This window comes from Thalassophryne amazonica, chromosome 20 (genome assembly GCF_902500255.1).
Source record: "Thalassophryne amazonica chromosome 20, fThaAma1.1, whole genome shotgun sequence".
Classification (NCBI taxonomy): Eukaryota; Metazoa; Chordata; class Actinopteri; order Batrachoidiformes; family Batrachoididae; genus Thalassophryne; species Thalassophryne amazonica.
Window position 1 is genome coordinate 40288894 of NC_047122.1, and position 25176 is coordinate 40314069.

General features: G+C 41.8%; 1 protein-coding gene across 1 annotated transcript in view; it reads left to right on the forward strand.

The window, feature by feature from the left end:
- LOC117501312 (zinc finger transcription factor Trps1-like) overlaps nucleotides 1-21918 on the forward strand; it is a 128360-nt gene extending 106442 nt beyond the window's left edge. Inside the window, 2 exon segments of the mRNA XM_034160157.1 lie at nucleotides 1045-1167; nucleotides 13100-21918. Of these exon segments, the coding sequence (XP_034016048.1) occupies nucleotides 1045-1167; nucleotides 13100-14719 (1743 nt within the window). The 3' untranslated portion in view covers nucleotides 14720-21918.
- The last annotated feature ends 3258 nt before the right edge of the window (nucleotides 21919-25176 follow it).

Here is a 25176-nt window from a genome sequence, read left to right on the forward strand (position 1 = left end):
TTTGCTCAAATATTCTCATGTTTTGTCAACTTTTGCAGCGGAGAATGTCTGAACTTGAGGTCAACTCATTTACCTGGCTTTTACAAAGTAAATGACTCCTTTATTGTAATCACCTGTAAGTTTTGGGTACGACACCTCTGCAGAAGTTGTTCAAAAACAGACTTAACTTGAGGAAGATGTTGGGATTTAAGGAGTTGAAGCGAGAACAGGTGACTCTGCCGCTGTAATATTTAAAGAAGTAACCGAGAGCGAAAAGGTCGGCTAGGCAAGAACAGAGGGATAGAAGGTGTCACGGAGGAGAAAGATGGGGTGCACTGTCCTCTCGGGGTCATAAAGGTGGTGAATGGTGCTAGAGACTTAATGGGATGGAGAAACGTTGTGATTGGCTCATTATGGTGATGGAGCACGTTGCCACAACAATTGGCCTTTTCACCCCCACCCCCATCCTTCCTTACACACTTGAGTTCTCTGTGCACCACTGCAGAGTGTGTGTGTCCTAGCACACCGGCATACAATACATTAAAAAGTCAAACATTATGCTGTAAAGATAAACACTCCATCGCTTTATGCTACAAGGTGAAGGCATAACTCATTCTGTTGTGTCTGCCAGGTTGATTATATTACGGCGTTATTTCATAACTCTCTTACAAAAGGCTGAGTCAGTCACCAGCACATCCAAATAAAGATATTCAGCTTAACTACATCAGTTTCTCTTTACTGAAGTATATTTTGGTGTTTTTATTAACCTTGTTCTGTGCGCAGAAAATCAGTACTGAGGAGAACAATGTTCTAAATAGGATTTCCCATTAGGCATGATAGATGAGAACACATCATCTCTCTGCCATCAAGCCCATCTGTGTGTGTGTTTTTCCCCCCTTCTCTCGCTTCCTCCTACCGTTCTCCTAACTACATACAATTTATCCTTTTTGAGTGGCATGGAAATTAAAACTTTGGTCAACATTTTCTTTTCTTTCGCTCCTCTCGCTGTGTCTGCCATCGGCATTTATTTTTTTTCTCTCTAACGTTTCCTCCATCTTTCCGTAGCGACGCAGGGGAAGCGGGGTCTTCTGTGCCAACTGTCTGACCACCAAGACGTCACTATGGAGGAAGAACGCCAACGGCGGCTATGTCTGCAACGCGTGCGGTTTATACCAAAAACTACATTCGGTGAGTCACACACCGACACGCAAACATAAATTTTACTGTGAACAAACTGTCGGCCTCAGACACAAATAATCACGTCTGATCACAGCTTTTGGTGAACTTGAGTTTGAGTTGCATTACAGTGATGATTAAGCACACACACACACACGTTGTAACATCAGATTTAAAGCTACATTGTGTAAGATTTGTTGTGTTTGTTTCCAGAAATTGAATATAGAAGTTATAAGTATCTGTTCGTCAGTGTATTACTGTAGAGTGTCAAGGCTAAGGACTAACATTTTGTACTGGATTTTCCGTGAAATATTCAAGACAATAAAGTACTTACTTTAAAGCTACAGTGTGTCGGATTTGGGGATGTTTATTAGCAGAAATGGAATATAGCTTCCACACCATCTGTTAGTGTAGAATTTCCTGCATCAATGAATGGATCTTTTCATAAGCTTAGAATGAGGCCTTCATGTCTACATGGGAGTGCGCCCCCTCATGGAGGCCACCAATGTTGCATCACTATGTTGATATAGCAGCCCAAAAGGAACATACTCACTCTGCCTTCAGCATTTTGTGGCACAGCCAGAAAATATAAGAAAAAGGAGACGTATCCACGGTTACTCGGGTAATCAGTAGCTCGCAAGTTTGAGAATCCTCATTTCTGTGAAATAGAGGATCATACATATTGCTTATCTCAACAGAAGGCAAATCAGCATGAATGGCCAAAGAAGTGAAGGGAAACAAATTGTGACCAATGATGGCATAATGTACTCTGCAACCTCACCACTAGATGACACTAAATCCAACACCCTGTGACTTTAAAGAAAATTCAGGCTCTTCTTATATAGCCATATGTAAAAGATGCACTTTAATGTCACCTTGAAGACAAATCTCTACAGTGGTGATCTCCATTAAATACAAATCTAAAAGCCAAAATAATAGAGATGTTGGCTTGAGACAAGGCAAAATAATATTTCCAGGTCTTTGGATTTCGATTGGCACATTGTGGTAAATATAAGTTGAGTGGGCCATTCTTAAAAAAAAAAAAAAAAAAAAAAAAAAAAGAATGCCTGAAGGAGACTTTTAAGAAACTCATGACAACTCTGAAGGCCTTACAAGCTTCAATGACTGTACATGCATCGCTTGTCTTCCCCAGTCACAGCTTTATAGCACAGTGACAGAGAGAGAGAATTTAATAAAAATACCTAAAAAAAAAAATCTTGAAATCTCAGGTACAGTTTGCCAAACTATGCATGGGAGACACGATCTTAGCTTAGTCATGAATGCTGAAAAAATATGTAAAAGCCCAAGGGTGTGTAGCCTTTTTATAGAGACGGTGCATTTGGGATCTGATTACGATTTCCAATTTAGGAGATAAGAAAGGCTCTTTATTCATGAGTAGGATAAGGCATAGGATGCATTTATTTTGAATAGTTATTCCTGTAATATGTATTGAAACCTCTTAAGGGCTTTTTCTTTTAGTACTGACAAAGTGCTCTTTTTCCATTGTCTCTGACATTCTGGTCATTTATTTTGTATGTGGGCAGCATGGTGGCTTAGTGCTCCTTCACAGCAAGAAGATCCTTTGATCGTTTCCCACCCGGTCCTTTCTGTGAGGAGTTTGAATTTCTCCCCATATTTGTGGAGGTTCCCTCCAAGTGCTCCAGCTTTCTCCCACTTCCAAAGACATGAATATTTGGTGAATTGGAAACTTTAGATCAGGGGTGCTCAACCTTTATTGAACCAAGATCTACTTTTAAAGTTGACAGTGTATCAGGATCTACCAAGCCATATCAAACGCCATAGCATAGCCACAATTTATTGTGCACCAATATAATGACACAATTTTCTAGCACAAAGATAAAGTTTTAACAGTAATAATGCATTATTGAAGTAAATGTGCATGGTGCAAAGAATAAGCACAAGTAGGCCTTTGACTGGCCTCAATCAAGTTGAAAAAGTTGTTTCCTACCTTAGTGGGACTTCTGGCACTAAGATGAGGAAGTTAGTCCAGACAGAAGAAGCTGAGTTCAGCTGTAAGCAGGCACTCGGGCACTCTTTCTGCATTAGATTCCAAAATTGTACATTCATGTCAGGTGTTGCTCTGGATTTGAGCTCAGTGTCATTTTTCAGTGTGAGGATCTCATTCTCAATAGCACAGCTATGAGGTTGAAGAGTGATGCCACTTTGGACATTATACAGTCCATATCTATATTTTCCCAAATGGAAAACAGAGTAAACTGCAACAGGTTCAATGGATGCAAAGTCAGTAAAGCGCCTGTCAAATTCTGACTAGTCGCTCTGCACTTGATCATCATAACGCGCACTATCAAGCTCTGCACAGTCTTTGTCCTGATGTTTAAGTTCTCTGTCCATGTGTGGAACATTCTGCAGGTCACACTGTTGCAACCTGCTTGATAGCAGGTGTAATTAGCTTTTAAATGTGTTCATGGAGCTGATCATGTCGATGATTTTTGTCCTTGAGGTTGTCAGTCAGATCGGTAAGAAAGGCTAAATCCAAAAGCTGTGCATATTCAGCATGGTTTGAACATTTCAGAACTTCTTTCATTTCAGGCAACAATTCAGAAAAGTGTTACAGAAATTTATCTCTGCTGAGCCACCTAACGTCTGTGTGCAGCAGATGTGTGTGTTCTGCACCTGTCTCCTCCAGCTGCGCACAGAATAAATGCGCCCACAGACAACTGGCCCGAACAGAACACGTAATCTTGTAATCTTGCATTCGAATAAATGCAAAAACAATCCTCCTCCCACTCAGAATGAAAATTGTCTTCTTTTTTTTTTCTCGAGCTTCTTCTATGGCGTTTAATGGCAGCCGACATGCATTGCTCCCACCTTCTGTGTCAGACTGCTATAGCAGCACTAAATCCTCTCAAGTCCAGTGACAGATTTTTTTTTTTATGCGATCAACTGGAACTCAGGCCGCGATTGACCAGTCGATTGCCTGGTTGGGCGCGCAGCTTTAGACTTAGATTGGAAACTTTTTTCTTTACCCGCTTGGAGTAAGCAGGTATATAAAATGAATGAATGTCTAAGTATTGACACTTCTGGCTTATTCCATTTACGGTGCATCCGGAAAGTATTCACAGCGCTTCACTTTTTCCACATTTTGTTATGTTACAGTCTTATTCTGAAATGGATGAAATTAATTTTTTTTCCTCAAAATTCTACATATGATACCCCATAATGACAGTGTGAAAGATTTTTTTTTTTTCCCACAGTGGGTGTGAATACTTATGTACATGTGATTTCTTAGTTTTTAATGTCTAATGTTTGCAAAAATAAAAAATAAAAACTTTTTGAAATGAATTAATTTAAGTTGATTTTATTTTTACATATATTTTACTTAGGTGAGTTAACAACAGTTTTAGACAGTTACTTTGCTGAAAGTGCTTGAGTTGTCAGGTTTGCAGTGTGTTGTTTGCAGTACTTTGACGATGATGCAGGCAGCGTGATCTGCACTGTGCCCACCTCCAGTGCCAATGACATCACTTCTATCCATTTTACTGTAACTGCCGAGCAAACTGGAGGATGTCACAACTGGACTGGTCTGCTGGTTTGAGAAAACAACTGAGTTTGTTGGTCCTGAAGGATAAATGTAAAAATCATCAGCACAGCACATTAGAAGATGCTGATTTGCAATGATCTGTACAAAATTTTAGCAATTGCGTAAAAATATTACATCAGAGCGTTCCTTGCTGTTGCAGTGCATATTCAAGTAGTTAGAAAGGGAAGTGAAAGACTTTTCAAAACTCTACAGGAGTGAGTTGAAATCACAAGTGTATCATAATACAAAAGGTAATTTGTGTTGTACCCACTCATATGGTTACATATGCTCACTAATACTCCCTGAGCTTCTCTGGGCCGTACTGGACCAGGAACCTGAGCTTCATCTCTGTCCTCAAGCCACTTTACAGGCTCTGTGTCATTTGCATCCATTAGATGGTTTTGAACACTAATTATCATTCCTCCTGGCTAGTTGATTAGCATACACTGCAAATTAAATGACGCATACCATAGTTAAATTCTTGTACATATACTGTGAATCCAGCTGTGAAAAAGTAATATTGTGGAAAAGTATATTTGATTTGGTGGATGCTGTGACTTACAAAGCATTTCAGCGGTCCCAGTGAGCCAGTTCCACTGAGTGCGAAATATGATACAATGAATCAACTTTACCATCTCAGCCTGGGGAAAGTCTGTGGAAGTCCCAAATTTAATTAGACCGCATGAATTACAGATGAGATCCAGTCTGAAATTTCACAATATCAAGCTAAGACAAATCAGACATACTCAGGAGTTTAGGCAACATTAAAGTTGCGATATTTTATCCGACATGCCTTCAGAGGCACAACGTGCACGCCACATCCATATTCACATATTGGCATCTTTATGTCGGCTTGTGGAATTTAGCGGGAACAGAAACGTTTAACTGGAATAAATCACTGTGCGTAATAAAGACAGCCATGGATTGACCATGTTACAACCCTGAGCCGTGTGCCGTAATTATGTGGTGAAATTTTAAAGACCTTTTAGAGGATGATGAGCTATCACAGTTTACTCCACGATGCCCCTGCAACGTCCTTGGTGCAACCCGTTCCTCTCATCCACCACTCCAATCACGTTCCCGCTCTCTACTCTTGGCAATCTTCATGACGACCATATTTTATATCCCATAATAAAAGTTTTATACGCTCTACACACATTATTAGAGAGGATAGCAGCTAGTAAAACACTCGAGAGTGAAAGTGAGAGGAAGCGAGAGTTATGGATAAAGAGCTGGAAAAGAGGAGATGCAAAGGGAGGGTATTGTGGAAGTGAGGAAAATAACCAAAAAAAAAAAAAGGAGGGGGTGAAGACAACGAGGGGACACGTAATGACAGGGTGAGGGTGTAAAGTGTGAAAATTATTGCAGGGGTGCTTGTAAAGAAGAGATGGGAAGATAAATAGTGAGAAAAGAATGTGACCTCGGCCGATGTATTCCATCAGGCCCCAAAGGTTGGAGCTCGTATCATCTGTCTCTTCAGTGTGTGTGTGTGTGTGTGTGTTTCAAGGCTGGAGCTACAGGTTTCATCACATGAGAACTGAAATCAGAGTTCAGACAGTAGATTCCCCTCAGATCAGGTCTGAAAGATAAAATGTGACTTCTGTCATCAAAGCACCGGTACGGCCTTAAACGGTTTCACTCTGATGCTGTTTTCTTTTTGCGTTGCGTGCATGTCCATTTGGCGCCCATCTTCAGTCTATATTTGTGAGAATACAGGCCCAAAACTGGCAGTGTGTCTCCAGCTAATTAGTTTTTAGAAGTCTGAACTCTTCCCGTATACAGACAGTTGTACAACCCCAATTCCAATGAAGCTGGGACGTGTGTAAAATGTAAATAAAAACAATACAATGATTTTCAAATCCTCTTCAACCTATATTCAACTGAATACACCACAAAGACAAGATATTTAATGTTCAAACTGATAAACTTTGTTCATTTTGAAATGGATGCCTGAAACACATTTCAAAAAAGCTGGGTCAGTGGTATGTTTACCACTGTGTTACATCACCTTTCCTTCTAACAACACTCAATAAGCGTTTGGGAACTGAGGACACTAATTGTTGAAGCTTTGTAGGTGGAATTCTTTCCCATTCTTGCTTGATGTACCACTTCAGTTGTTCAACAGCCCGGGGTCTCCGTTGTCGTATTTTGTGCTTCATAATGCGCCACACATTTTCAATGGTCCACAGGTCTGGACTGCAGGCAGGCCAGTCTAGTACCAGCACTCTTTTACTACCAAGCCACGCTGTTGTAACACATGCAGAATGTGACTTGGCATTGTCTTGCTGAAATAAGCAGGGACGTCCCTGAAAAAGACATTGCTTGGATGGCAGCATGTGTTGCTCCAAAACCTGGTTGTTCCTTTCAGCATTGATAGTGCCATCACAGATGTGTAAGTTGCCCATGTCATGGGCACTAACACACCCCCATACCATCACAGATGCTGGCTTTTGAACTTTGCACTGGTAACAATCTAGATGGTCTTTTTCCTCTTTTGTCCAGAGGACATGACATCCATAATTTCCAAAAGCAATTTGAAATGTGGACTCATCAGACCACAGCACACTTTTCCACATTGCTTCTCTCCATTTCAAATGTACCCCGTACTTTACTGGTGTAAATTTCTAACTACCAGCAGGCCGTGTGGATGCATCTCTGAGTGTGGTCTTCTTATTGAAAACAATTCAACGTCTGTTTTACTGTCTGCCACATGGGCAGCATGTTGGCTTAGTAGTTAGCACTGTTGCCTCACAGCGAGAAAGTCATGGGTTTGATTCCCACCTGTGGCCTTTCTGTGTGGAGTTTGCTTGTTCTCCCCATGTTTGCGTGGGTTCTCTCCGGGTGCTCCAGCTTCCTCCCACATCCAAAGACATGCAGGTTAGGTGGATTGGAAACTTTAAATTGTCCGTAGGTGTGCACATGGGTGTGAATGTGTTTGTTTGTCTATATGTGGTCCTGAGACAGACTGGCGTCCTGTCCAGGGTGCACCTCGCCTTGTGCTCTATGACTGCTGGGATAGGCTCCAGCCCCCCGTCACCCTTAATTGGACTAAGCGGTTGAAGATGAGTGTGTGTGTGTGTGTGTGTGTGTTTGCTACATAATGCCAACATGTGAATACGGTATCACAAATGCTTTTTGGGGTCATCTGCGTCTTATTCATGGAGAACAGAGTTGCTTTAATCAGCTGTTGAGCAGTAACAATGATGTTGAACCCAGTGGAAGTGGAGCCAGAGAATAGGTTGCAGCAAATGAACGTCATTTTTTTTTTTTTTTTTACCTCCACTTGACCTTGAAGACTCTAAGTAAATTGTTGTCCGTCTCATTACTACCACAGAATTAGGATGTCTCGTCTAATTTACTGCGTGCTGCCACAAACAGCAGGGATTCTGCTATAACCACCAATTTGAGTTGTATTTAACTGTCACCGTGATTGCAACACTATAGTGTTCACATGACCATGCATGCTCTATACACACAGATTCTAACACTTGGGAATACGATGAAGTAAAACAGCCCTCCTTAATCAGGCTAACCAGTGTCATTCCACAACATACACTAATAATCTGAATCTTATCTGAAAGCCTTCCCTTCGAGCAGTGCAGTACTAATGGCTTGGTTTGCTTCCAGGCATCAGTGATGCATTTCTAATTTACAATATCATCTTGTCTCTCAGCCTGGGACCCCCCCCCCCCCCCAAAAAAAAGAGTACACAGCAACTCTGTAGGAAGATGTACAGAGGAAGAGAAATAAGGAAAGCCTTTGAGCACAACATGTCAAACTTCTTGCCAGCAAAGTCCTTTAATTGAATTGCAAGAGTGCAAAGCAGGAAGGGGGAGAGGAGGGGGGGCGGTGAGAGCAAGAAGAGAAACCGAGACGGCAGGAGATGAAAAGAGCAGGACAGACAGCAGAAATACGCACTCTTCCTGCCACAGGGGGTGCTCTTTCTTTGCACTTTGCTTTATTCTGCAGCCATCCTGCTCCTGTGCCCGCATCCCTCCTGCTTTCTGTTTCATCTCTTCCTCTCCATCTCCCTGCTTCACATAGTGCTTTTTCCTTCTGCATCTCGGCTCTGCTCTCCTTTCCTCTTTTATCTCTGTTTCCTCTGCCTGTGCACATATGTAGAATAAAATCATCAGGAGGACGTCCCTCTGCTTAATAACGTGGCCTGCTGCCAGCGTGCTTGCTGCAGAAAAGCATGTCCATGCATTCATAAATCACTCAATCACAATGTCATCTTCCTTTCTTTATATACTCATTTTTTAAGGATACAGTACCCATGGGACATGTCGGCCCTGAGGACGTTGATGCATTGTTCGAATGATGCAATGATTTCTTGAGTAACAAATTCAGCACAACACCAACAACAACAACAACAACAACTGGGTTTTTGCCATCAGTGGTGAAAGTGGCTGCTGTAGAATGAGTGATACAGGCCAGACTGAGCATGACACCTCCTGTGTGTGCATGAGTCGTGCACATACACAGCTTTACATACACACACAGTGCGTTGGAATAAATTGATTTAAGTTGAGTGTAACCCAGACACGGAATACATTCTGAAACATGAAAGATTTATTGCTTTTTTCTTTTAATAACGGTCTTTACATTTTTTCTTTCACAGAACATAACCCTTTCATTCTTCTGCATTGCACCATCACATTCTCGCACTATTACCCACTTTTTGTTGGCATTTTCGTCATTTTTAAAAATCTTCACTCAGGTGATTGGTTTTCTCTTGTCATGATGCATATCAAAAGCCCTTCATCAAGCTTTCTTTGTCTCTCGTTTTAGCACTCACAATAATCTACAAGTCACGTACAGCACTTAAATAAAAGCACGGAAGAAAGGAAAAGTTCCTCTTCATGATCATCTATTTGAGTATTTAATCATTTTGTGTCACAAGTCAACATTTGTAACATATATACTGAACTTCCAGGACAGCATTCTGTCATGAGCAGTCATCTTTACCCAAGGCCATCAAAATACAGCCATTGGCGAGCCAAGTGAAGGCTTTCCGTCCATCTGTCCGTCTGTCCATCTGTCTGTGCTCAGCATAAGTTCAGTCCTATTACTGCCAGAGTCTTCAAATTCACAGGGAACAATCTTGGGACACAGACCTTGGACAAATTCAAACATGGCTAACCTTGACCTATTGTAAGACCTTATTTTATGCTATGAATCATACCAATCTGTTTTTGGTTTTGTTTTGTTTTTTGTTTGTTTGTTTGTTTTTTTAGGGGTGGGGTGACAGCCAGTCCGAATAGAGCGACACTGTGTCATCACTAGGTGATCGCTCTCTGGCGCTCCAAAATCACTTTGTTTATGTGTAAATATTATAATGACTTGGAATTGTAGAGTGCTTTTCAAGACACCCAAAGTGCTTTACAAGTTGCATTATTCATTCGCTCGCACCTTGAGAATGCAGACCCTGGGCTGGTACGTAGGGCTTGACTAGTTCAGCTAAATAGGGAGGTGCCAGTCCATGAATAATTTTATAGGTTAACAGCAGAACTTTAAAATCTGATCTCACAGGGACAGGAAGCCAGTGAAGAGATGCCAAAATGGGTGTAATGTGGTTTAACTTTCTGCTCACTATCAAGAGTCTGGCAGCAGCATCTTGAACTAATTGGAAACCCCTAATGCTGGATGGCGATAATCCAGAAAATAGAACATTGTAGTTGTCCAATCTAGAAGAAACAAATGCATGATCAGGGTTTCTGCATCAGCCATAGACAGGATGGGACGACTCTTTGCTATATTTTGCAGGTAGAAGAAAGCAGTCCTCGTAATATCCTTAATGTGTAGGTCAAAGGACAACGTAGGATCAAAAATCACCCCAAGGTTCACTTTGTCAGTGTTTGATGTCTGACACATGAGCCTAGGCTAAGCATTAGCTGGTCAAATTGATGCCGATGTTTTGGCTGACCAAGGATCATCATTTCAGTCTTGCCTGAGTTCAAAAGTAACAAATTGCTTGACACTCAGCTTGTCACTGATGCAAGGCAGGATTTTTGTTATATGGCTGGGGGGGCCTGGCTGCCTTTTTGTTTCTGTCCTTTGTTTCTCCTTCCAGGTGGCTTGCATTTGGGACTGAGTGGCTGTGTTGCTGAGATTATCAGGACCTCACCCTGATCACCTGCGGCTCGTCAGGACTCACAGCTGAGGTGCATCTATATGGATTGGAACATGGTGGCATTTAAGACTGGAGTATACAGTGTGTATTTGCCAGAGACTCGACCTTGTGACCAGACGGGTGAGATCGTCGTCTTGGGAGCCATCTCATCATCAGTGGATGCAGAGAACGTCCAGGGTTTGATGCACGGTCTGTGAAAGAGGAGGGGGTGAGGTCTCACGCTCGTCAGCACACTTCCTGACGTACGTTAGATTTTGTGACTAACATTTATACAGTCAGTAAATGTGGTGTCCCTCACACCTTTATTATATTGAGCTGTATGTTAGTCATGTATCGGCTTCCACTGCAGTGGAGTTTTGTGAACTGGATGTTCCATGCCTGCAGGTTGGGAAGCTGATTAGTAATCAAGCCAGGAAGTGTTTGCTGTTTGTACACCTTTAAGTGTTCTCTCTGTGTGTAGAGTGTGGACTCATATAATGGTTCCTTCTTTCACAGACTCGGTTTGTTGCGGCCACCTGGGGGGTGTCTCGGGGTCCTTGGGTCCGAACAGCTTCTGGCTCCGGACCGTTAGCGCTGCTGGGAGCGCACCACGCCAGACCGCACTTTTTGTTATTTTTGTATCACTGTTATGTATTAAATTCAGTTAGCCTTTGTACCGTGCTCTGCTTATTTCATACTGGGTCCTTCAAACGCTGGTCGGTTCTCCGAGCTGCGTCCGACACATAACAATTTTATCTGTATGAGATTACCAGCAGTTATCAACATATATAATTTAGTCATCTTATAACAGCGTCAAATCACAACAAAAGTTGCCTCAAGGTGCCGCACTTAGACTAATTCAAAATAAAATTTAAAATAAGTGAGTAAAAACAGAAATGAGGAAAAAATCAAATACATAATTAAAAAGCACAAGTAAGAGAATAAAACAGATAAGAAAAATAGAAACTATTCATAAGAGAGAGAATAAAAGTACCTTTTAAGTCTTGATTTAAAAATATCCAGGGACTCAGACTGCCTCACGGTCGCAGGAAGGCTGTTCCACAGGGCAGGTGCACCATGAGAAAAAGCTCTTTGACCCACCGACTTCTTCACCCTGGGAACACACAATAGTCCCGCATCCTGCAACCGCAAAACCCGTAGGGTTTCACCAGGTCGGCCACATAAACAGGCGCCAGTCCATGGACAACTTTATGAGTTGTCCATTGACAGCTCGCTTTATAAGCTCACATTGCTTATAAATTTAGTTCCATCTACCTTGCATGCTAGCATGTTACAGAATCGAATTTGGCTATAACTGAGGATCATCAGCATAGCAATGAAAGGTAATCCCAAAACACCGCAACATGGGCCCAAGGGGTGCTATATAAAGGGAGAAAAGCAAGGGTCGAAGACAGACCCCTGTGGAACCCCAAATTTCATGTCACTAAGGTTCTAGGTAGTGTTGTGGAACAAGACACAGTGAGAACGGCTGGTTTGGTATGATATCAACCATGCAAGGACATTCCCAGTAATCCAAAAATGTTTCTTCAACCTATCGAGTAGAATATGGTGATCCACCATATCAAACGCAGCACTAAGATCTAACAGCACCAGAACCGTAGTGGTGTCAGAATCCATTGCAAGGAGATGATCATTTTCCACTTTAGTGAGAGCTGTCTCTGTGGAATGACATGTTCTAAATGCAGACTGCAGTGGCTCAAGAAAGTATTTTCAGTAAGATGGTCCACAGGTTTCTGTGAAACCACTTTTTCCAGAATTTTTGAACAAAATGATACATTTGATATCGGCCTATAATTTTTCAATACTCTCGGGTCAAGATTAGATTTCTCATGGAGTTCTCTCACTGCGTACCTAACTCGACCATATCTTTCACTATCCTTATCTTTTGTGGCTGATTTCATTAAAAAAAAATCTCTGCTGTGATGTGTGGAGTTTAAGAATGCAACTGCAGTGAAATAACTGGAAAGCAGTTTACTTCTCTGATATCATACATTTCTGTTTGGAAATGGTCTTTCTGTCTCACTGACCTGCTCCTAATTTCCATCATCTATCCAGCATCCCCTGTAGCATTGATCATCTATAAATGTAGTCCATTCCATATCGTACTTAAAATCTTACACATAGAAGTTTGCAAAAAAATTTAAAAATAAGCAAAAGTTGTAATGTGCTCGGAGAATTATCTGCGTTAACAATGAGACTGCTGTATCTCACCACTGCTCTTTATCCTCTATATGTCCCCTGTTTTACAGACACCCAGACCTCTGAACATCATCAAGCAGAACAACGGCGAGCAAATCATCCGGCGCAGAACCAGAAAACGGCTCAACCCTGATTCACTGTCAACTGAAAATCCCGCTCCCAAGCAGCAGCGAATCACCAGTGAGGAGCGCATGAATGGGGAGGAGCCCGACAGAAGCTGTGCATCAGTCAAAAACCAACAGCCGTCCCCACGCTCGCGCTCGCCACGATCCACTCAAGTCTTCCTCGCAAATCAAACCTTAGAAATTCACAGACGCATGCCTCCTCTTCTCCTCCCTTCACACCCCCCGTCTTCACTGATAACTGAGGGCAATGGGGGCATGAGTGAGGGAGGGATAACATCAAAACTAGAAAGTGGTAAAGGAGGAGGGGGATCGGAAAGAGGAAGTCCAATTGAAAAGTACATGCGTCCATCCAAACCGTCTAGTTATTCACCTCCTGGTTCGCCCATAGAAAAATACCAGTACCCTTTTTTCTCCTTACCGCTGCCTCTAACGCTCTCACCTGACATGACCCACGAGTCAGACTGGCTCCGCTTCTGGACCAAATATAAGATGGCAGCCTCCTCTGGGGTTCCTGGTGCAATCAGTAGTCTCAGCAACCCTGGTAGCCTTGGAAACAACACTCATTATCTCAGTTCTGTGGTGTCTCCAGTACAGCATCATCAGCAAAGTTACACGGTGCCTTACTGTGCTTCCCCTTACTCTCCTCTCCCACCTCCTCCAGCTCCTCCTCACTATCCTCCCCCTCCTCTTCATTCCCAAACGTCCTCTTCATCATTAGAGAATGAGGCTCCTTTGGACCTCGCAATAAGACATCGAGATGCTCATGTAAGCGAGGCGAACACGCACGTATCAACAAATGGCTCAGAAAGAAGAAAGCAAGAGTCACCACTCGCCGAGAGGACGCGAGAGAACTGGAAAGCAGATGGAGAAGAAGAGGAGAGGATGGATGAAGGAGGGAAGCAGATAGAGGAGATAGGAAAGGAGGAAACGGCTCATTTGCCAAAAAGTCCTTCAAGTGTCCCATCAAGTCGTGCCACGGTGGAAGCAGCCACGCAGGATGACCTGACAAATCGCTGCATCCACTGTGGGATCTACTTCCTAGACGAGGTCATGTATGCGCTGCACATGAGTTGCCATAGCGACGGGGGACCTTACCAATGCAGTTTTTGCCTGCACACGTGTGCAGACCGATATGATTTCACCACACACATACAGAGGGGCTTACACAGATACACAGACAAAATGCCACAACAGAGGCACGACGACGGCAAAATCCAGAACGCCACGGCAACGTCAGACCACGATGGCCTCAATGCGATGCCTGACGAAAAAGATTGTGGGGACAGTAGTCATAGCGTGACAGGTGAAAGCGAGGATGTCCGAAGGGCTTGTCATAACAACCAACAAAAAAAAACTGTGGGCAATGGCGCCAATGACAATGCCATCGAATTCCAAAAGGAGGTAAGAGGAAAAGTCTGTGACACCACAAACCAGGAATTAGGAGGCAAGACTAAGTTGGATAATAGCGATGACATTGCACAGGCCACAGAAATTACAACTGTGGCTGCGTCTAAAAGGTTAGACGAGGACTCGGCGAGTAATTAATCCGAAGCATTTGATTCTCACAGAGTCAAGAATGTGTTTGGTTGGATGAATAAGCTGTTTGCCTCCACGTTGCTGGGGGGTGGGGGGGCTAGCTCATGTTGAAATGAGCCTGTCTTGGGCACTAAAAGGAAAACATCCTCATGCTGGAAGCACACGGCTGTCAAATCGTCAAAAAAAAAATTAGAGATTTTTACTGAACTACTGCAGAGACAGTTTGGAGAAACAGCCTGTATCATGTGTTGACTGACGGTCACTCGACAGCTCCGCGGCAAATACTCAACAACCAAGTTCAGGCTGAAGTCGCCGCTAGTTAACAGCTTCTTTACATGCTTTCTCAACAGGACTGGAAGCTCGGCTGAAAGTTGGATTGGTCTGACTTCGTAAGACGCTTTTGAGGAACTCAGCACTTGCACAGATGCAACCAAGCAAAAAAAAAGAAAAAAAAAAGCTAGCAGGGAAACACTTAAATCGAACTGAGATGGCGTATTATGCACCATAATAATAATGAGCTACACTGGGTCGGAGCAGGTCCAAACTAGTCTGGTACTTTATTCAGACTGGATTATTTTGGTACAACCAGCTCTGATCTATTTTGAACTTTTTCAGGTCCACGGCATGCTTTTGACCGTTTTCCAAAGGGATCCACAACCAGAACTAAGAGAATTAATGTGCTATGCTATCAGCTCAGCTGGTGTTATCCTGGTAATAAAGGATTTTTTTGTTTGTTTGTTTCCTCACTGGTGGCCTGTTACTTCTGAAACTGGCCACGTTTGTCTGCTGCAATGTGGCCTAAAATGGAAGTTGTGGCATCAACAACAAAACAAAGGGGATTGGTTTGTTTTGACCTGAACTTCAATGAACTGCCCGAAACGTGGTCAAACCAGATTAATTCCAGACTGAAATGGTCCATCCTGCCTATTTGGATCAAACTAAGTGACTTTATTTTTTACCTTCCTCTGTGCCATGATACAAGCTACGTGCCTGGCTGCCTGCCTAATAAGAAAAACCATCTATTAACCTGCTTAACATTTATATTAATAATAATAATAATGATGATGATGATGATGTTACCATACGAAACATGCAATTTGTTATACTTTCGTAAATATGTTATTTTGTAAAGGCAAATAATGTTTTCTGCAGGTAATGGTACTATAGAAATTTAGTCTGTTTTTGTTTTTTTATTTCTTTGTTGTTGTTTGTGTTCCTGCGGCAACTTGTCGCATTGGTAACGGCATTCTGACAGAAACGGTTCAGCAAAGGACTCGGTTGTAAGTATGTGTGCATTTGTGTATTTGCTTATATGTGTGTAAGCACGCGTGCAGGATCAAAGTACACGTCAGTCCCCGAGAGATGACGTTAAAAAAAAAATGAAGGGTTGCGCTTGGTTACTCAGTCCTCAGGGGTCACACGTGATGTACGACAAACCTGCCTGTTTCAGGACATGAACGGGTTTTGCATGTTACCTGATGTTCTTACCTTCTCTTCTGTTTCTTGTTTTTGTTCATGTGCTTAGAGAGCAACATGTTTTTAGCGTGTTTTTATATGTTGCATGGTTTTAGAGAGAGACTTAGGCCTGGAGAAAGATAAACAGATTTTATGAAAATGTAGAATTACTTGGGTTACCTGTACAAAAGTTTAAACACCATTCTCACTTTCACGGATGTGCATCGTGGAAGGTCAATGTTTGAAACCTGGTTCAAACCTTGGAAAATCTGAGTGTTTCCTGGAGGGTGCCTGCAGGGGCGCTACCACGGATTTTGGGCCCCATGAAAGGAAATCTTGCTGGGCCACCTGCCATATTATTTTGTCAGTATTATAATTGTATTAGAGGCCTCTAGCCCCCTGTCAATCATGGGCCCCTAGAATCCTCCTTATTCTCCCCTTTTCGGCACCCCTGGGTGCCTGTGAAGAACCGGGATATTCTGTCATTATGACGTGGTTTTAATGTAGAGCAGGTATCATTGTGGGTTAGGAGCTGGTCTATGCAGACCTGGGTTTGAACCCAGTTCATGGTATCTGTCTCTGTCCTTAGACAAGACATTTAATCCACATAGTCTCAGTCCACCCAGCTATAAAAAAATTGGTATTGGCCAACTGTCATCTGCTTTATGCGGAGATGATCATGCACAGGGCCTGTATAGGACTTGCTTGTTTTTTTGTTATATTGTGAACTTTGATCTACTTTGGTAATAGTCCGATAGTTGTTTTAGCACACATCACATGATAGACATTCAACACGTTACACATCCTCTACCGCTCGCCACTGCTCATGCTGCGGCAGTCTCTCTCGGTTGGGTCGAGCCACTGTTAAGATTTTTAATATTCTGTACACATCCGTGCTCTGGCCTCATCACCAAGAAGCGATCACTACGCCTAAAGTAGTTCCACAACAAACAAATAAATGCACTGCAAAACAACACATGACTTGCCGATGTCGAAATTTGACAATATTTTAAGTCACACGAATGGCAAAAATTTCAACTAAGTCATGATTAATTACCCTCTCACTGATGCATGCGTGTGGCTTCGCGCAGTGTTGGATGTCTTCTTGTTTACATCCAGGAAACTTCGAAAGAAGTCCGGCAGCCTTCCCAGAAGCCCATCTTGCAGCGATGACTGCACAGCACAGTCAGTCAGAAGCTGCGGGCAGTGTGCACGTTACATTGTTCAACCACGTCCTAGATCACATTCACGAGCTTTGCACGCTAATTTATCACGGTTATAGGGCATGACTTTTCAAGGCGCACATCTATGAAAGTGAGAATGGGGATTTTTATTCAGCTTAGCTCACATTGCTTATAAATTTAGTTCCATCTACCCTGCATGCTAGCATGTTACAGAATCAAACTGTTATAGTGTCACAGTGCAAAAACCCCTTGGCTAAATGCATCCTGTAATTAAATTAACTTACTTGTATGACATTTCTACTTCATAGTAACTTTACAGTTCTTGAGTCAATCTGTAAAAAATCCAGCAAGCAGGAGATTTTTTTTAAATAACTAAGTCTCTCTTTAAACCAGAATTTACAGTTTTCACAGTTTACTTGTTACCCATGAGTGCCCTCGTGTAGAATTAATGTACTGTATGTCCATCCTTGCTTCTGCTCAAAGAAATTGCAGTTCAGTTCAATCACCAGAGGATGGTGCAGTAGCTTCTGAAATGCTTCAGAAGTTACTCTAATATGGCTCCCGTCACGATACGGTCAAAACTACGAAAGCCCCTTATTTGTTTTTATTTTTTTTCCAAAACGGAACAATGCTGTGGCCATCTTTCTCCATCCATGCTGCCTTAGTTGCTAGAAAACAAATAAAAAAAAGTATTTAAAGGCTGAATAGGCCAAAGGAAAAGCAAAGGCCAGACAGTTTTTTGTTTTTTTTTAATAAAAGCTATTTTTCTATGCTTATTCAAAAAATATGTACAAACAAATAATCCGCTTAGTGCCTGGAAACTTTTCTGGTTGACATGTCACTCATCAATAGCAATGATTCATCAAACCACTGCTCTCCACAGTAACTCCATTACAAGCTCCTGCATGTGCCGTTTTCCCTGCAAAACCAGCTGCAATGCTAACTGCCAGTCACAAGTTTACTCTTCTTCTTTTTTCTTTTTCTGTTCTTTGCATATACACTACTTGAAAATACAGTGACACAAGCCTGGTGAAATCAATCGGAGGTGCTTTCTTGAGGTTAATACAAGAACATTGTATCCAAAAAATTGTTTGAAATGGGCACTGGGATAGCATTTCATTTTTACAAACACTTTATAATACAGTAATAACAGATATATCATAGCCTTTCACCAGATAAATCAGCTGGTTGCAGGTTAATCAGCTCGTATATTTACCTGACAGTTTAAATCAGTCGGGGCGATGATGGTCGTATGCCGACGCTGAGCGGTCGAACAAGTGAGGTCACTGAACGCACCTCAAAGTGCAACCAGTAGAATCAGTTGCCATAACGAAACCCGCTTCAGACATGCACTTCTTTTCCTCCACTTCACTCCATGTGCTCCTCCACACTGTCTGACTCAAAGCATTTCTATAGCGCGTTCCTTCTGAAGCAGAAGCTTAAAGCACGTTACGATGATTCACACTCGCACATCAATGCAGGGTGCCCATCTATACACGGGGAGCAACTTGGGGGTTAAGAACCTCTAGTGACTTTCTGGTCTGATGGGGATTTGAACCAAGGATCCTTTAGTCTCAAACCCACCACTTCAACCTGTAGACCAAGTCCTGTTAGCAGTGTTACTGTGTAGGAACAAGCAACATTTCTGTCAAAGCACGACAGATAACGGGCCCTATTTTGACAAATGGTCTAAAGTACATAGTGCAAGTGCATTTTGGGTGTGTCCAACTGCACTTTGCTGTTTATACGGTACGTAATCTGAGGACAAAGTGGGGCGCAGACCACAAATGTTTTGTATCTAGTCAATTAGGCATGCTTTGGGTGTGACATGAAATGAACCAGTCAGTGTGTTATCTGTCATTTTCTTTGTGACACATTGCTGTTGAGACGGCAAACTCAGTGAGAGGTTTTTGCGGCAAAGAAACAACTGTGGGAGTGGGAGCAGAAGCCACCCACCGCACGCAGGTCTGTGAGGTGAAGTATTTGAGGTGCTTTGTTCTCTCAACACCCACCAGATCTCCATCTCCCACATAGTGCAGACCAAACCCCTCCCCCGCAACACCAACCCGTCTCCAGCGCACCTGGACAGAAAACAAGCTTAAAAATATGGCGCAAACCAGAGTTATTGAAGTTTTGCACTTTTACATTCACTTTCTTTTTTTACTTTTATTTCATTATACATTTTTGTTTTCAGTTAGATCTACAATGATTAATCAATTGATATTACATTATCAACAACTGTTTTGTTAATCATTTAATTGTTTTGGGGATCTTTTTTATGCCCAAACGCTCTGATTTCAGCTTCTTCAGTGTGGGCACTTTCTGGTTTATTTTACTAGTTTCTTTATACTTTTCTGGCATTAAACTGAAAACTGAATATGTCTCTATTGTAGAAAAAAAATAAGATATTTGAATACATCATGTTCTGAAGAACATTGGTCAGCTTTTTTCAGCTTTTTAATAAATTATTTCTCAATTCATTGATTATGAAAATAACCTGTTTTCAATTCAGCTTTTGCTCTGTTAAAAAGGTGGACGATGGGCCCAAATTGCATATAATAACAACATTCATAAACATGCTCACAACATCCTGACAAGCGTAGTAACAGGAAGAGCCTTACCCCAAAATTATTAAATAAAATGATTCAATTTTGCAGTCAACCAATTGTAGATGGCAATAATGAATGTCCTTTGTTCCTTTGAAAATAGCTGCAGTCATTAATAATGCTTCAGAGCCATAGAGGAAGTTGCACGTCCTTTAAAGTTATATAATTCCTCTGAATGTGTGAAATCTTTTTGGTGTGATTTGTATTATGAATGCAAAGACACAGTCTGACCCACCTCGCCCTCTCCTGTCAGCACTTTGACACCTTACGGCTCCAAGTGACTCCATGACATCTTTTCAGTGACGTCCATTCTAACTCCTTTAATTTCCCGATAAGTTTCCAACCTATAAGGACTTTTTTCTTCTTCCTCTTCTTGTTGTTTGAACAGTACAAACCTACTTTCGATTATGTGTGTTCTTGATCATCTTGCTTAAGTTGTTTTTTTGTTGTTGTTTGTTTGGTTTTTTTGTTTTTACAGGCATCTCTCACGGGGCTGCTAGCAACTGTTTACATTTGCAAATGTAGCAAAAAAAGCAAAGGAATGAAGCAATGTTTTTTTAAATGACAGAACAAAAGGAAGGTTGGAGGAAATGATGGATGAGTGCTTTTGAAGAAAACACGGAGACCAGTACATCGTGTGTTTCACTTCTTTGTGTGTGTGTGTGTGTGTGTGTGTGTGTGTGTGTGTGTGTGTCACTTTCCTGCCTTGTTTTGATAGCAGTAATATTGTAGTAATGTTTAATTTGTCAGCGGGGTTTACGCGGGACCTGGCAGGGACCCCTGTCTCCTGATTTTGCCTTTCTCACCTACTTGAAACAGGGCTCGAGATTTGCAGAAGAATGCTACAGAGCAGCAGATTTTAACTCAAAGAGCAATGTATTGATTCAGGGGGACGCAAAATTCAAGGTATAGTCAATTTATTTTCCGCGGGGGCCGATACTTGATAAGCTTTCGGTATCCCTCAGCAGTCCCCCGGTAAATATTGCAAAGATTTTAATTGAATTTCCAGGAAGGAGAAGGGGAGCACAAGTGATGAGCTTGTTTTTGTTCTGGGTTTATTCATGCTGATGAACTGCAAGGAGACAGATTCCGATGTCAAAAGTTTGCAGCCGTTACATTAGCTTCTGAGGAAAATCTTTCCCCTGCACTTACTGAGTTGAACGTAAGGAAAACAACCTTGAGAATGAAGAACATAGTTTATAAAATATATATGAATACTGATAGGAGAAACAGGAAAAAAAAGTTTAAAAAAGAATTTTTCTCTCATCTTGTCCTAGCCTCTTGGGAGACCTTTTTTTTTTTTACTGTCACGATAGACATCAAGCAGATCCGATCAGAAAGCCGGACGCTGCAGATGCATGATTAATAATATGTTTTAGGTATGATGGCATTTCATAACAGAGTTTACATTGGGGGGAGGGGGTTCTTAACGTGTTTCATTTGTTCTCTATGTCCGAATGTGTTATAGAAAATGATGCTGTTCCTTGCACTCCGATTGTTTTGTTCTTATTGCCAACGAAGGGACAGTGCAGATGTGCACACATGGGCGGGTACACGATGAGATGTACAGTATTATCACACAGCAGACAAGGGAGCTAACGGCTAGTTTACTATTGGCCACACTCACACATGCACATTGTACATGCATGCACACATGCCATCAACTGTGTACATTTAATCAACATATTTTAGTAGAATTTGTTTCTATTCAGTTGAACAGCTTTTATAGGACAAAAAAACAATGGGATTTTTTTGTTTGTTTTTATTAGTTTATTTTCTCATGTTGTATTGTATTCTGCTACCTTTCTGTACGTTATTGTTTTTAGGGTTTATTCCATGCAAAAATTATATTTCAACAACATATTTTGACAGCCAAGAAAAGTTTGTTACACAGCTAAACTTGAAGAATAATGTTGATGATGATGATGAATAATGATTAATAAAAGTAATAACAAACATGCTACATGTGGGGATTGAGTGTTTTATTCTTCATAGGGTTAAGAAGAAGTCATGTGGAATGGTTCTGGGCCATATATTTCCAAAAAGGTATCTGTAGCCTATATAACTGGCTATACACCAAACGATAATGCAAGAGGGGTCCACGTTAGATCAGGCTCATGCAGAAACACACACTATTGCAGTGTGTGTGTGTGTGTGTATGTATGTATGTGTGTGTTGTAACTGTGATAGGATCCTGTGTATTTGTGGTATTTTGGCCACATTTTAGGAATTTGTGCGTGCTCAAAACTCATGCAATTCGCACCACAGGGCAGTCAGTACTCTGCATTAGTGGTCGTTGCCTCATGGCAAGAAGGTCCTAGGATCGCTTCCCAGCTTGTCCTTTCTGTGTGGAGTTTGCATGTAATCCCTGAGTTTGGGTGGGTTCCCCCTCCCCCAAAACTTTAAACTGACCACAGGCGTGAGTCAGTGTGAATACTTAATATAGTCTAACCTACTAACTAATGAAATCATGGGAACATATATCATGGGTGTGCATAACAGAATTTCAAGTGCTCAATGCAGTAAAATGTGGCATATATATATATATATATATATATATATATATATAATATATATATATATATATATATATATATATATATATATATATATATATATATATATATATATATATATATATATATATATATATATACGAGGTCTGTTAGAAAAGTAACGGACCTTTTTATTTTTTCAAAAACTATGGATTTGATTCATATGTTGTTACATCAGCCAAGTTTGCACCTTTGTACGCATGCGTGACTTTTTCCACGCCTGTCGGTTGCATCATTCGCCTGTGGGCAGGCTTTGAGTGAGCACTGCTCCACACCTCTTGTCGTCGTTTCATTGCGAGGAAATGGCAGAATGATTTGGGCTTTTTTTCCATCAGAATTTTTTCAGAAACTGTTAGAGACAGGCAGCTGGAAACCATTCGAAAAATTTATCTGGCTTTCAGTGAAACTTTTACGGGCTTCACAGAGAATAAGGAGTGTTACTACAGCTTTAAGGATGGCCCACAATGGCGCTCGGCGCGCTGCGCTCCAAGCCGCCATCGAGAGGCAGAAACCACCACATCATTTCTAAATGGATGGCTGTGTGGAGCCGGGACCGTTGTGTGCAATTTCTCTGGTTATCACAAGAGCTGGACATCAGCCATTTTCCGGCAGATTTCACTTTTAACAAGAGATTTTGTCATGGAAAGCTGATTCGCTGATGAAGCGAGACAAAGGAACACCTCCGTTTCGGAATGCCAGGGGACAAGTTGGGACATGCCTATCTCGGCTTTCAGTGCTTACCAGTCGAGTGAGTATAAGAGAAATTGTGGAGAGCTGGGCATGTCCCAACTTGTCCCCTGGCACTACGAAATGGAGGTGTTCCTTTGTCTCGCTTCATCAGCGAACGAAGGTTCAAGCTTGGCTGACGTAAAAACATATGAATCAAATCCATATAGTTTTTGAAAAAAATAAAAAGGTACGATACTTTTCTCACAGACCTCGTGTATATATATATATATATATATCTCAACAAAAATATAAACGCAACACTTTTGGTTTTGCTCCCATTTTGTATGAGATGAACTCAAACATCTAAAACTTTTTCCATGTACACAATATCACCATTTCCCTCAAATATTGTTCACAAACCAGTCTAAATCTGTGATAGTGAGCACTTCTCCTTTGCTGAGATAATCCATCCCACCTCACAGGTGTGCCATATTCAAGATGCTGATTAGACACCATGATTAGTGCACAGGTGTGCCTTAGACTGCCCACAATAAAAGGCCACTCTGAAAGGTGCAGTTTTATCACACAGCACAATGCCACAGATGTCGCAGATTGAGGGAGTGTGCAGTTGGCATGCTGACAGGCAGGAATGTCAACCAGAGCTGTTGCTCGTGTATTGAATGTTCATTTCTCTACCATAAGCCGTCTCCAAGGCGTTTCAGAGAATTTGGCAGTACATCCAACCAGCCTCACAACCGCAGACCACGTGTAACCACACCAGCCCAGGACCTCCACATCCAGCATGTTCACCTCCAAGATCGTCTGAGGACCAGCCACTCGGACAGCTGCTGAAACAATCGGTTTGCATAACCAAAGAATTTTTGCACAAACTGTCAGAAACCGTCTCAGGGAAGCTCATCTGCATGCTCGTCATCCTCATCGGGGTCTCGACCTGACTCCAGTTCGTCGTTGTAACTTCGCACAGCCATTGAAGAGGAGTGGACCAACATTCCACAGGCCACAATTGACAACTGCATGAGACAAATGGTGGTCACACCAGATACTGACTGGTATCCCCCCCCAATAAAACGAAACTGCACCTTCAGAGTGGCCTTTTATTGTGGGCAAGTCTAAGGCACACCTGTGCACTAATCATGGTGTCTAATCAGCATCTTGATATGGCACACCTGTGAGGTGGGTGGATTATCTCAGCAAAGGAGAAGTGCTCACTATCACAGATTTAGACTGGTTTGTGAACAATATTTGAGGGAAATGGTGATATTGTGTATGTGGAAAAAGTTTTAGATCTTTGAGTTCATCTCATACAAAATGGAGCAAAACCAAAAGTGTTGCATTTATATTTTTGTTGAGTATATATATAAAATATCCTTACCACTGTTTGGCTCCACATCTGCCACAGATCTGACCATTACATCATGTCATTAGGCCGTATATGACTATGGTGAATCATAAGCTTGTTGATGAAGGTTGTCAGTGATGCAGGTAGAAGATATCCAAAGTTTACCCCCAGCATTGTGACTTCTTGTTAGTCTTCAAAATGTCCTAATCCAAGTAGCTTGTTTATGTACTTTAAAACTGGTCTAGTAAATACAGTCTTTGGGACCATTGTGACAATTTCTCTGGATTGTTACTGTCTACTTGTCTCCAGAAGATCACTTGTGTCCTCGCCTGATGGATGTGTGAAGGACACTTAACCTTCTTGGGTAACGATCTCTTTTAAGCGACAGAAAGACTGGGTTTTGACTTTCCACCAATCAGTGGATAGTTCTTTTTGACACCCTTCTTAAACCATTTCTCCTCTCTAAGCAAAATGCTCACTTTGATGTCCTTGAAAGTGTATCTCTTTGTCTTTTACCTGAAGGTAAACTGCAGAGCCCTGACCTGAGGTGTTGCTCCTTCTATGCTGGCCATGAGTTTGTTCAGTGGCTGTTTCGTGAGTAACATTACTCTTGTGATGTGTTGCCTGATCCTGAGGG